This window comes from Alternaria atra (genome assembly GCF_907166805.1).
Source record: "Alternaria atra isolate CS162 genome assembly, contig: 19, whole genome shotgun sequence".
NCBI classification, from domain to species: Eukaryota; Fungi; Ascomycota; class Dothideomycetes; order Pleosporales; family Pleosporaceae; genus Alternaria; species Alternaria atra.
This window is the reverse complement of record NW_025091316.1, coordinates 149,034-162,893: the sequence shown is the minus strand read 5'-3', so window position 1 is coordinate 162,893 and position 13,860 is coordinate 149,034. Positions and strand designations below refer to the sequence as shown.

Below are 13,860 nucleotides of genomic sequence, written 5' to 3'. Positions count from 1 at the left end.
CGGCCGTCTTGATCGCCTGTACTAGCTTTGTACTTAGTATAATACTGCTGTTAATAACGCTGCGACTCCTAAGTCTAACGCTAGAGGAATTACTACTAGCGTTAAGCTTGCGCGTTACTAGCGCTAGTTTAACCTAGAGCTTACAAACTACTGTTGCGTTGCTACCTATTCTAGGACTCTAATTAGAGTTCTTACTTAAGTTCTAACAACTTCTCTTTACTTCTTTATATTTCTTATTATAGTATTAGCTTTATTACTCTTATACTCTTAAAAGGTATTCCTTTACTACTGCGCGTAAGCTGTATATACGCTAACTCTATTAATCTCGTCTGGTATCTCCCCCTCTTGCCTGCTTTCCTTAGGAAGCAATAGAAGTAAGAGGTGTTTGCTATATACTATATAGAATAGAGTTGTCTTTATTAACTTATAGATTAAATGATTATAAGTAAATTAGGCTGTTAGTAATAGGGAAACCTAGTTATCTTGTTTATTAGAAGCGAATATCCTTAGATATTACTCTATAGTCTAGTTCTAGCGTTCTATTTACCTATCTATTTGTAAATAGAAGGCTATACTAAGCCTGCGCTATACCTATAGTTAGTAACAGATTTCTGTCTAAAATGTAAAGGTAAAGACTAAACCCTAGTCTAATACAATACCTTTCTATGTTCTATGCTACAAGATAACCTATTAAAAGTAGGATTTAGCAAATTACTTTACGTCCTAGGTCTTTAAAGCAGGTATATAGATTGCTTTCTTAGAGAGGTAGGTAACTATTACAAGTACTACATTAAAGACGCAACCTAAGTTGCCTTTTACTAGTAGTAGCCTTGTAATAACATTAAGAGAAACTTCTTTAAAGATATTCTTCAGAATTAGTAGTAGCGTAAGCTTACTATACTTATTATATTATAGAGCTTTGCTCCTTTAACATACAGCACACGTTCTTACGTATTTCTAAACGTCTTAGCTAAGTAATAGCTAATAGTATAGCCTACTAATAAGCTTAAGCGTCCTACGTGTACTAAAGTAGCCTGCTATACGTGTGTTATAGTTCTAAGATAAAATCTCTTGCCTAATAGCTAGTTCCTCTAGAACATAAATTCTAGTATTATATCTTAGGACTTCCTTTTTGTTAATGCGATAAATAGGCGCATTTCTGCTGCTTTAAGTGCGCGTTACTTACTTAGAGTCTACGACCTACCACTAGGTAAAGGCGTCCCTTTGCTACAACTAGAGTAGTATATCTATTAAAGCTTCTAACTTTACTAATGCAAGTTTGCTACTAACTAGTACCCTAGCTAGTAAGCGTAGTACGCATAGTATACATCCTATAGTGCTAGTAGTAGGGACCTTTATAGCTCTGGAAATATTAGCTACGTGCGTCTTACACGCGCCTACTAGACTAAGCCTCGTTGTAAATCCACTTACTCTATTATACTCCACTCTTATTAGAAGCTTATTCTGTAAGGTAGACAATAACTAAGTTAAGGACAAGTTTTCCTGTTCGTAATCTACTCTTCTAGAAAGACTATCTACTAGGTTAGTATTCTCTAGGCAGTACTTTACCTTAAAATTAAAAGCTCCTAAATAGAGAGCCTAGCGTGCTAAACGTAGGTTAAGCTTTTATACTAAGCGCATTAAACGTAGGTTGTTATAATTAGTTAAGACCTGTATAGTGTACTATACACCCTTTAGGTAGTACTACTATTACTTAAAGCTATATACAATAGCTAGAAGTTCTGGATTGTTTACATTATAATTTAACTCTGCACTTTAGAGTTTCTTTACGATAAAAGCAACTAGGTACTATTTCTTATCTTTAAATAATTGTAATAATATGCCTAAGATAGTAAATGTAGAAGCATCTGTTTTAGTGTAGATCAGAAGCGTTTTATTAGAATAGCGCGAAATAGGCGTACCTATAAAGCAGCTCTTTAACCTTTTAAAAGAGGCATCTATAGTCTTATTCTAATAGAACGCTTATTTCCCTTTTAGGATATCTATAAGGGGTGCTGTTTCTACAGCGTAGTGCTTAATAAAGCGTTAATAGAAGTTTGCAAAGCTTAAAAAGGATTGTAGCTCCTTAATGTTAGTGGGTGTTAGCTATTATACAACAGTCTTAACGCGCGTAGGATTAGCGCGTATACTTTGTCTTATAATAATAAATCCTAGGAAATGTACCTCGCTAGCCGCGAAAGTGCATTTCTTTAGGTTCACATGCAATTTAGCTTCCCTTAATAATTAAAGTACAGCGCGTAGCACGCGCTAGAGTAGCATAATATTATTATTATAGGTAACGTGGTTCACAACCGAGTCGGCCACTTTACCCCACTAAATTGCCTACGCAACAACAACACGTTATGTCTTAACAACGTGACGTGCAAAAGACCTATACTAAAGGAGAAATACATATTGCTATCTCTAATATCGCATCTAAGCAGATTTAAAGCGTAAGACGCGCTGCAGCAGTCTACTAAGTCCCTTAATCTACGCTCCAAGACTAACGCGCTGGGACACGCCCTTGACGCGACTGCGAGCTAAATATAAAACGCCTTACAAAGCTAGAAGAGGAGGCAATTGTACAGCGTATAATTAAAGAGGGTTTACGTAGTATACCGCCCTTAAAAGCACACGTACGAGATATAGCTAATAGACTGCTAAGAGAGCGTAGTAGAAATTCTACAGGCAAGAACTAGGTTAATAACTTTATTAAGCGTACACCTAAGCTACGAACACGATGGAGCCGTCCGTACGATTACTAGCGAGCTGTCTGTAAGGACCTAGCGGTTATTAGGCTATGGTTCACGCTTGTTCAATTAATGAAGGCGGAGCATAGTATTACAGACGAGGATACCTAGAATTTTAATAAGTCTAGCTTTATAATAGGCAAGATATCTTCCTAGCTTGTTGTTATAGGCTTAGAGAAACCTAGGAAACAGTAGAAATTACAGCCTGGCGTTCGCGAGTAGGTAACTCTAGTCTAAGGCGCCTCTGCGATAAGGCGCGTTATCCTGCCCTTCCTTATCTTTGCAGGGAAGGTTCTTATTACCTCCTAGTTTGTAGATCTACCTCGCGACTAGATTATTACTATCTCTCCTACTAGCTGGATTAACAACGACCTCGCGCTTACGTAGCTTAAGCACTTTAATGCTTATACAAAGGCGTCCTCTATTAGGGCATATAGGCTGCTTATTATTAACGACTATAAGAGCTACTACTTAGTAGATTTCTAGGACTACTGCAAGGAGAACAAGATTATCGCTCTCTGCATGCTACCTTACCTATCGCACCTCCTGCAGCCTCTTAACGTTGTCCCTTACTCGCTGTTAAAGCGCTACTACAGCGATAGGATCTTGCTCTTAGCACGCAGCCGCATCTACTATATTAACAAGGAAACCTTCCTACTAGCCTTTAAGGAAGCTTATAAGAAGACGTTTACACTAGAGAACGTTCGCGCAGGCTTTTAAGGTACTAGACTAGTCCTATATGACCTAGAGGCTATGTTATTAAAGCTAGATGTGTAGCTGCGTACGCTAACGCTACCTGCACTAGGCACTATTACTTAGGAGGCGTAAATACTACGCAACGCCTGTAAGATAGAGGCGCAATCTACGCTAATTTAAAATTATATGCGAAACTACTAAGAGTTACTAGTAAGCTTATTAGACGAGCAGGTTAAGCAGCTAGGTAAAGGCGCTTAGCAGATAGCTTATAATATAGTGTTAGTGCAGGAGGAAATAGGCCGCCTTAAAGACGCTGTTAACACGCTCATAAAGCGCAAGACTTGTAAAAGGCGGTATATACGCGCAAAGGAGACTCTAACAGTTAGTGAGGTATCTAACTTAATTGCTAAAATAGACGGTAGTAGGCGTAAGGACAGCGAGACGCCTATAAAGAGGGTGCGCGCAGAGAGGCGTTGCGGCCGTTGCAGCGAGGTTAGGCATAACTCTCGCACCTGTAAGGTAGAAATAGAGGATATAGATAATAGCGAAGCTTCTAAATAATACTACACTGTCGCGATAGTACAAAAATTTGTTGTAGTAATGTAATGCATTGCTGCTTAGGCATTTTAGTAGGGTAAAGTAGCCAGCTCGGTTAGGTAGCCGACTCGGTTGTAAACCACGTTATGGATAAGTATATTATTTAAGTACACTACACATATATAGTCTAAATGCCCGCTTAGCGCTTTATTAATATATACTTAAAGGCTTACTATGGCGTTAGTAATCCTAAAAGGCATAACTAAGTACTTAAAATGCCTGTATTAGGTTCTAAAGGCTGTTTCTACTTGTCCCCTGCTCTAATTTGTATACAGTAGTAAGCATCTTTTAGATTAAGAGTAGTATAGTAACGTACGCCTAACAGGCAGTCTAGGGTCTCTCTAATAAGCAGGAGCAGGTAATAATCTTATATAGTAATAGCGTTTAGGCCTTAATAGTCTACGCATAGGTAGAGTATACTATCCTTCTTTAGTACAAAGGGAATTAGTACGCTAGCAGGGCTTATACTATAGCAAATCTATCCTTTACAGAGGGCTTCCTTTATATATTCTTAGAGCAGCTAAAGCTTATAAGAAGAGAGGGTGTATAGTAGCTTATATAGTAGTTCTTTACCTAGCTAAATAGAGATTATATAATCTAAGCTATTGTAGCTTAGAAGAGTGACCACCTTCTTATTATTAAACATATCTGCGTACTAAGATAAAGCAGCAGGGATGCGTAGCTCCTGCGCTGCATAGACGTTGTATATGCGTACCTTATATTCTAGGTTAGTACTAGTAGCCTGTAGTATTCCTAAAAAGTAGGTGTTAGAGCTAGTACGCTTTGCATCTTTTATAAGGTTCCTAGTAGTTGCTAACTTACTGTTAGCTTTTATATTTCCTTAGCGCTACTTCTAGTAGCTATAATTAATAAAAATGTCCTATTGTTTTAAAAAGGATTTCCTAGGAGTAAGGGCAGTCCTTCCTTATCTACTCTATATGTAGTAACGTAAGTGCAGCGCTTTATAGTATTGTTATATATTAAGCGCTCTTAGAACGTGTAGGCTGCGTAGGTGCTTTAACGTTACGCGCTAATCTATCCTAATTTTTGGAGTTCTGCGTTCTTAATAGGCGTTTTGCTTATTTCTACTACTGTCCTTTAGCAAATTAGGCTTACATCTGCTTAAAGATCTAGGATAACACCTAGTTCTTTTCCTAGACTAGAATCAACGCTAGCGCTGTATATGCGCTTTATACCTAGTAAGACATCTATAGGCAAGCGCCTTACTAATCCTTGGATTTTAGGGAGGCTTAACCTTTTTCTGTCTTATTAATATTAATAAGTAGATAGTTAGGGTTATCACTTTAGCACTCGTTCGCGTAGTACCCCTTCTTTTAGTATTTAAAACACGTAGTAGCATAATTATCTTTTAGTTTCTTAAGTAAGTCGCGCTGTAGAAGTAGAGGAGAAACCTCCCTTCGCTTCCCTTTAAATGCGCTTTAGGTAAGTTACTTATACGCGTAAGGTGCTCCCTGTAAATTCCTCTCTAGCGTAGATGCTAATGTAATAAGATCCTCTCTAGTTACTAGGATCTAATAATAGTTAGTAATAGCTTACTATAGTTTAGGCCTTAACTTAGTAATTAAGTGTTGCACTCTTTATTCTTTAGTATAGGCTGTAAGTTAATCTTCTAGAACCTTAAGGTAGGTAGTAAAAGATTAAATAGTCAAGTCCTTTTGTTACATAGCAGCTACTTCTAAGCTATAGTTAATAGGGTTAGAGAGTAAGTTAAGCAGGTACTACTTAAAGTATTCCTAAGTTAGTATCTCCCCTTGCGCTTTAAAGGTGCGCTTAAAGTGCAAGTACTAAAGCTCCCTAGGTTCTCCCCCTCCTATATACTGTATAGACTAGATTACTTTATCGTAGTATATATAGAACTCCTATAGCAGCGATTAGAAAGCTATCTTACAAGAATAAACAAATTCGCGATGTTCCTTTATTGTTTTGCCCCGGTACTCCGCTGGGTCTTTGGGTTTCAGCGTGCGTTTCGTATACGCAGAACCTATCGGCTCGGCGGCGCCTTGACTGCGCGTAGCGGGGTCCTGCGCTCTAGGGGCATCGTCCCTTGATCCGGCTAGGGTTGCGCTTTGTTCACATCCTTCTAGTTGTGCGACTTCTTCCTCTAGCTCGCGTAGCTATTAGAGAGCTAGTAGTTCGTTGCGTTATTTCGTAACTACTATAATGCGCTCCTAAAGCGCTGCGAGTGCGTCTTCCTCCTGTTCTAGCGGTTCCTTGCGTAGTGTTCGTAATAGGCTTAAGAGGCTAGAGCTTCAGCTCCCTACCTTAGCTTAATTAGCGGATCGTGTAGAGGGAGCTATCCCTATTAGCCTTAGGGAGAGGAAGGATTATTATATAAGGGGTAGTTATAGGCAATATTATTTACTTTACACTATAAGAGAATAGTAGGGGAAGGCTCTGGATTACTACACTAGGTAGGGAGGTCGTATGAATACTTCTTGCCTATCTGCTAACGCGCAGGGCGCAGTTTATAAGCAGGTTTAGATGCTAAGGCGATAACGAGAAAAGCAAACATGTTAAGACCATAATCGTCCCCCTCGCCTAGCCTCTGCTATCCTGTGTTACAGTTATCCTAAGCCGCTGCCCCCTAAACGACCTTTAGAACCCTAGCTACCTATAGTTCTCTTCTCTATTAAATACAACTCTAGTATACCTGTGCGATAGCTCCCTAAGCGTAGCCCCTTATAGGCGAATCGTCTTAAAGACGATGTGGACGCTACGGTAAGGTAGGACACAACTCGCGCACATGTAATTAGGATGCAGAAGTAGATTCTAAGTAGAATAGTGTATTACAATTTCTAATTACTATTGTTAACGGTGCTGTATAGTCGTGTGTAGTCGTGGTTTTAGTAAGGTCTTAGCAAAAGTGCGTCACTCGCTTAGGTGCGTCACTCGCTTGTAAACCACGTTAGCGGAGGTCCACTTTAAGATAAGATAGATCTCGTGTTAGTTAATAGAGCAAGTAACCTAGTTCTCGCTAAGCTGCTAATAGGCTACGTTAGATGAAAAATTCCTAATCATCTCTCTTGTAGGAGGTAAGCCTTTGTTTGTAAGTCCTTTAATATATCGTATAAGCTCTAACTCTTGTTGTAGGTTAAGAGCTTGCCTGCTAGCATCCCTAGCATCCCTAGGCCCTGTTACGCCTCTCTATCGCCGCCCCAGAGTTAACTGGTCAACACTATGCTCTTTAGCAACTTCCTTTAATGTAAAGCGTTCTTCTAAACCTCACGACTTAAGATCTTAATTGCCTTATTAATTAGGCCATAGCTGTAGAGTTATTGCGCGTTGGAGTTGTAGTGTTAAGACGCGCGTTAGTGTTCTGCGGGGCACACTATGAATCTAGGCACACTGCGCATGGGCACATTAGTGGTTTCAACTAGTCGTGAAAATACTTGCCTTCCCCTTAAGATGTATAGTATTCTCACCCAGCGTGCTAATTGTCTTAAAGCAGCATCGTAGCGTTTAATTGTTAGGCTACTTATACGGTTATGATACAACACGAGTAACAGAACTTTAATAGTCTGTAGATATTCGTGTTATTTACAGGACGAATCGCTAGCGAGCCTCGCTAAAGCTACGTACAACGTACGTAGCGCGTACAGCATCCTAACACCACTACAACACTACAGCTCTAGGAAACACTAGGACTATATAACGCTGCTTTCCCTTACCTTCTCTAGACCGCAATTCTAGACTCTAATCTTATCCTATCTAAGCCTATCATAATAACACGTAGAGGCGGATTTGTTAGCAGAGTAGGCATGGGCGCACATAGTCGCATCCAACGCATGGAGACACACGTCCTCCTATTCACAGACCACACAGGGGAAGAAGCATTGATGATCTTCGAAGGCCGAGAAACATGCCCACTTCCCCCGCTCTACAGTTTCGCCATGTACTTCACGCACAAAGATGTAAATGCAGAAAACGTCCAGCCAGTCGAGCTCCTGGATGCCATCAGACGCGGTACCCCGCTGCAAAACTACCCCTGTCCCTTCCGTCTAGAGATATTCTTCCTCCCTGCTTCAAGTGAAGACGCTGCATCCGACGAAGCGTGCATTGCGCATTATCGCGAGGAGAAGCGCAGCCGCGGAGACTACATGCGCCAAATCGAAGCAGTCGACGCTCCAGGCAACAGCACTGGTACCGGAGGTCTCCCTGGCTTCGTGCCAAGCTACATCGACGACCCCTACGGCGACTTTCACCATGGCCGTCTGTACAACTACCAGGGACCCAACTGGCGCACGGATAAGCGGCCGGTCCGCCGCGTTTTCTTCGATCCTATCCCGCAAGAGCAATATGCGCCGATTGCGGAAGAGGCGGGGGAACCGGAAGTCCTGCCGCCGGTGAGGGTCACGCTGCATGCGATGCAGAAGAACGATACGGAGGATTCGGGTGCGAATTTTGTGGGTTTAACGATGCATGAGACGGCGAATGGGAAGACGCAGAATGAGACGGATGGGCCGTGGCAGGAGGCGATGGAGCGGGGTTGGGCTACTTGGTAGAGATGCATCTGATGGAAACGGCCTCGACCAAGTTGCTATTACCATGTCTTCCACGGGGTATGTCGAGTAGCGGTCATCACAATATGTCTTTTTCAACGGGCTTGTTTAGCTGAAAAATGGCAACTATAGCTCCCAGTATTAAGTGTAGATATGCATCCATTCCCTTGCTCTGCATACCCCATTTACCCCCCTCCAACCTTACTAGATTGTACAAAAAACACCGCAATTCCTACACACCCTGCTTCCCCAACTACCCCACATGCAAGGATCAAGCTTAACTCAAGATTCCAACACAGTACGCGTAATCCGGCCAGAAATTCGTCGTGCAATCATTCTGGACAGCCGGATTCCTACATCACCATTCCATTAGCACCACAAACCCCGCTTATCGCCTTATAAAAAGAAACTCACCATTCATAAAACGTATCAAGCCCAATACCGTAAAGTTGGGAAATAGTCCAGCAAGTATCACCCGCTATCACTCATTAGCCAAACCCACATTATTGAACAATGAAGCAAGACACCGGAGTGTCTTTGCTACAGGGATATACTTACAACCAACAACATGCCATTTATTGCAACCGGCAACTGTACCGGGGTGCGTGGGACCGGGTATCGCGGGCGCAGTGGACGTAGGTGGTGCGGATGTCGGGGTGGGGGTGGGTGTGAAGGTGCTGGAGATTATGTCGGTGGGGAGGGCGTCGGTGCTTACGCAGTAGCGGTAGTCTGCAAAACAATTATTAGATAAATTGAATGGCGACAATGGAGGGGAGGAGGGGAGGAGGAGGAGGCGTACTGAGCCATAGACCCGTGCAATCTGGTCCTACTGCGGGATTCATTTTATACAACTGCGCGATAGTGATGCGGTTTCAATCGAGGAACGACTGGCATGTCATTGGAGGGACGACGGCTTCGTATTCGACACAGCCCTCAATAGCGCCTTCTCTGATCGGATAGAAGCCTGCCGCTTCGTCAGGTAAGGTGGCGTTCACGGGCGATCCGCCGCCGCTGTATGCTGCCATGCAATATCGAAGGTCTTTTGCTGGGGCGCAGTCGGTAGAGTTAGTTGTGAGACATGGGTTCCTGGTTTGATTGTCAGTACTCCGCGTCTTTCTACATACGTACAAATGATGGGCTGTCAACAAAAATACTTACCAGTTCTCCAACTGCTCCAATGTAACCCCCCATCCTTTAGCAAGCGCCGCACAAGACGACGAATACGCTTGCAGTATCGTCTCGTCAACGGTCAAATTTGCGCCATTCATGAACAGAAAGCAATCTTTCCTCGTCCCCTTGGCCAACGGCGATGGAGTCGGCAATCCGAGTATCGGGGGCGCGGTAAACGTTGCCTTGGGGAGGCTGTCGTACGGGATCTCCGGCACCGACGTTGCAGGAGGCATGTAGTCGGGATGGCCCGGGTACTCATTCACGGGGCCCACGGGCTCGACACAGTAGCTCTCAAATGCAAAGAGGTTCGTGCAATTGTCGTTGATGCCTTGGTTGAGGAAGCGGAAGTCGTCGAGGCTGATGCTGAACTTGATGACGAGGAGGTTGCAGTATTCTTCTGGCTGGACTTGGTAGAACTTGGCGCAATTAGTGTTGGTGCCGTTGGCAAGGTCACCTGGAACTGGGGCTGCAGTCGGCGTTGCAGTGGGGATAGGCGTGGGGATTAAGGTTGTTGTTGGGTTGGGCTCGAAGTCTTGGTCACCTGGTGGAGTTACACAGATGGTGTCGCCGACGGACTTTTCGATCCTGTTGCAGAGATATCCAAGGACTGGGTTCCCTGATCACGAGGGGTAACTTAGTAAGCTGGTTTTGATGTTTCTGAAGAGGTCTTCTTCTCCACATGGAATGAACGGACGTACATGTGTATAATTGCACCTGACTTATCCTGTTCGCCTTGGCTATATCAAGACAAGTGTCACCCTTTTGGACTGTGTAGGTGCTGCAGGTATTCTGGATGCAGAGGTCACCTGTGGTAGGGAACTCTGCACAAAATGCCTTCAGTCCATTATCCGCAAGAAGCCACGACGTAGCGATGTTCTCGGCTTTGGAGATTGATCGACAAGTGTCACCAGACTTGATTGTGTACGTCTTGCCGGTACATTTTCCCGGTGTAGTGGGGGTAGGAGTTGGTCTGGTAAAGTCAGAGGCATGGTTCATGATATGTTCACAGTAATTTCTTACCTTTCAAAAGGGGCTGTCGAAGTCGCTAAAGGGAAGCCAGTTTTCGAACAGCTTGCCGTCAAAGAGCTGTGATTCGCCTGAAGTGCGTATCCGCCATTGATGGGTGATCCGGCCTGGAACTGGTATGCCTTGATCACACAATTATCGCACATGTCGATCTCCATTTGTTGTTGTCTTCCTATCAAATTGTGAGATTGATACCCATAGAATTTCAGCAATGTGCAATGATCTAGATTCTAGATCACATGATAGTTATGGTATTATTGCTAATTGACTTACTAATGATTGAAGACGGAATGGCTTCAGCAGATCCATTCAAACTGGCAGTCTCGTTACCACCAAACATTCGTAGAGATGGCGTGGCCCAGCACAAGCAGATACCACAAACATTTTCTCCTGCATGAAGCCTCCTCCTGCCAGACTGATAACCAGAGGTACACCGTCACTCTTTCCAAACTGATTTGGCACATACAAGTATGCTGGAAGGGGTATGTCTTTGCCGTAGGGGATGGCTAGTTGATGCTCGGTGACAGCTTTCTGAAGCGCCATGGTTTGCTTGAATAGGGCTTCACTCTTTACCAGCCTCGTAACCGCCAAGGCTTCCTCCGTATGATCTGGCGCGTTCAGCATGTATTGGCTTGCACGGCGATATTTTGTTGCTCGCAACGATGCATTATGGGCCGTAATAGTGTCGCTAGCCTTTCGCGCATCCTCGGCTAGCTTTTCAGCTTTTGTACTGAGCACCGACCACTGTGAACTTCATGAATACAGATTCCCGACTTCAATTTGTGCAGCAACTTCCAGAGCTTCTCCCATCTTACAACCGCCATAGCGTGTTGTGCTTAGAACGCGCAGGGATTCAAAGTTGGAGAACTCGGATTTAAACAATCGATGCATGATAGCAAAGGCTGAATGCTAGCTTTGTTGGTCGAAATACAATGCTGCAACCGAGATGCATATTTCCGACCGTATTTGGACGCTTTCGTTTACGTGAGGTTTTGATCAGAATGCCGAAAACGCCGTGAAGGGTCTCGGCCTACACGCTACTTTCAGCTTGTGAGTAAACACAACACATGCGCGAATACGCCGAACAGGGATCGATCTACCGGTCGACGCAGATAAGCAGTCGGGGATTGCAAACACTGGGCGGACCAGCATGACGGATTACAACTTCACTTTCCTGTTACACCATTTCCTTTTTATCCCGGTGAATTCGACAATGCAGGCACGACCACGGGGTGCGGAGGCCGAAATCTCTCGTCCGCGTCTCCTGTACTTGCACGTATTGTATCGTCTTCGCCGACGTCCACATCTGCACCTGCGTTCAAAATCTGGAACCTCTTCACGCGAACAACATGTCTACGACCACGGCACACGAGGGCGCTATCAAGGACGGCTTTTCAGCTACACAACACTCAAACAATCTAGAGACCAGCTTCGCACCAGAAGGTCAGGCAGACGATATTCCCCAGAGGGACACAACCCAGTACGGATGGCGATCCTGGATGATCATTCTCAGCCTCTATTTTACTTCCCTTCTCACCGCAATCGAGGCCACTGTTACTGCCACAGCGCTACCCAGCGTCGCTCGGGAGCTCGATTCCCGTGAGCTCTATGTATGGTTTGTCAACGCATTGTTCCTCTCCAGGTTAGTCCCACCTTTGCGACTTCAGATTTGTGGATTGCTTCATAAGACTAACTCCACATCAGCGCTGTCGTACAGCCTCTCTTTGGACAATTGGCCGATGTCTTCGGTCGCCGGTGGCCTACCATATTCACAGTCGCTGTGTTTGCGCTTGGCAGCGGTATAGCTGGGGGAGCGACTTCCGCTGGCATGCTCATCGCCGGACGTACACTACAAGGTGTTGGGCTTGGGGGCGTCAACATGCTCATCGACATCATTGTATGTGACCTCGTTCCGCAACGAAAGCGTGGCGCTGTTATGGGTGTCGTCTTTGCCTTCTTTGCTGTTGGCTCTTCACTGGGACCTTTTGTAGGAGGCATACTGGTCGACCGAGCCTCCTGGCGTTGGGTCTTCTACATTGGTCTCCCCATTTCCGGCGTCTCTCTGGTCTTTTTGATTGCCTTCCTGCAAGTTCAGTACGGAAAAGAGATGACTCTGAAGTACAAACTCAGGCGACTTGATTACACCGGAAACATCATCCTCACGTCTTCTGTGGTGTCTATCCTGATCGCTCTAACCTATGGAGGAACACTTCGCCCATGGTCGTCGTGGCGTACAGTCGTACCACTCGTGCTCGGACTTCTTGGACCAGTCGGATTCCATGTATATGAAGCTATCGGCGGACAAAAGGAGCCAGTCGTTCCTGCAAGAATTTTCACCAATCTTACTTCGCTCACCGCCTTCGTACTCGTCTTCCTTCACGGCATGATACTCTACTGGATCACTTACTTCCTCCCCCCCTACTTCCAGGCAGTGTTGTTGAGTAGCCCCACTCGATCCGGGGTCCAGACCTTGCCTACTGTTATCGTAGTGCTCCCCTTTGCAATCATTGCAGGTGGCTTAATCACTGCTACAGGCCGATACAAACCGTTGAACATCATAGGCTTTGCCCTTATAACCCCCGCCGCTGGGCTTCTTACCATGCTTGACTCTTCCTCATCAACTGCCGAATGGACAATCTTTCAAATAATAGGAGCGGTCGGTATCGGACTTGTAACAACCTCGGCGCTGCCGGCGGTTCAGGTCAGCCTTCCAGAAAGCGACGTCGCCTTGTCAACCGCTACTTGGGGATTCCTCCGCAGTCTTGGGTCCATTTGGGGAGTGTCCATTCTAGCAGCCATCTTCAACACGCGCTTCGGAGAGCTCTCCAAGCAGATCACCGACGAGAATCTACGATTGCTGTTACAGAACGGCGTGGCATACGAGAGGGCCTCCGCTGCTTACATTGACGCCTTTCACGAGCCGACGCGTACTGAGCTTATACAAACGTACCAGGGTGCACTTAAGACTGTTTGGCATGTTCTTATTGCATTTTCTGCCTTCGGCTTTTTGGCGACGTGGTTCCTCAAAGAGATTAAGCTCAAGGATACTTTTGAGACGGAATTTGGTCTCGAGACTAAAGATGAGGCGTAAGAATGATGGA

The 13,860-nt window shown here is 44.6% G+C and overlaps 3 protein-coding genes across 3 annotated transcripts; 2 read left to right on the top strand and 1 right to left on the bottom strand.

Moving 5' to 3' along the window:
• Positions 1-7,954: 7,954 nt before the first annotated feature.
• Positions 7,955-8,566, top strand: ALTATR162_LOCUS213 (uncharacterized protein; the record flags this gene model as incomplete). Its single annotated transcript, XM_043307806.1, has 1 exon — positions 7,955-8,566. One exon carries the CDS (start codon positions 7,955-7,957, stop codon positions 8,564-8,566), a length of 612 nt encoding a protein of 203 aa, XP_043163741.1.
• An 869-nt stretch (positions 8,567-9,435) lies between these two features.
• On the bottom strand, positions 9,436-11,302 carry ALTATR162_LOCUS212 (uncharacterized protein; the record flags this gene model as incomplete). Its single annotated transcript, XM_043307805.1, has 6 exons — positions 9,436-9,649; positions 9,722-10,349; positions 10,432-10,703; positions 10,754-10,931; positions 11,033-11,073; positions 11,142-11,302. The coding sequence occupies 6 exons, from the start codon at positions 11,300-11,302 to the stop codon at positions 9,436-9,438; spliced, it is 1,494 nt and encodes a 497-aa protein (XP_043163740.1).
• An 806-nt stretch (positions 11,303-12,108) lies between these two features.
• ALTATR162_LOCUS211 (uncharacterized protein) lies at positions 12,109-13,850 on the top strand (the record flags this gene model as incomplete). The annotated part of the gene is made up of 2 exons (XM_043307804.1): positions 12,109-12,401; positions 12,464-13,850. The coding sequence occupies 2 exons, from the start codon at positions 12,109-12,111 to the stop codon at positions 13,848-13,850; spliced, it is 1,680 nt and encodes a 559-aa protein (XP_043163739.1).
• Between the last annotated feature and the right edge of the window lie 10 nt (positions 13,851-13,860).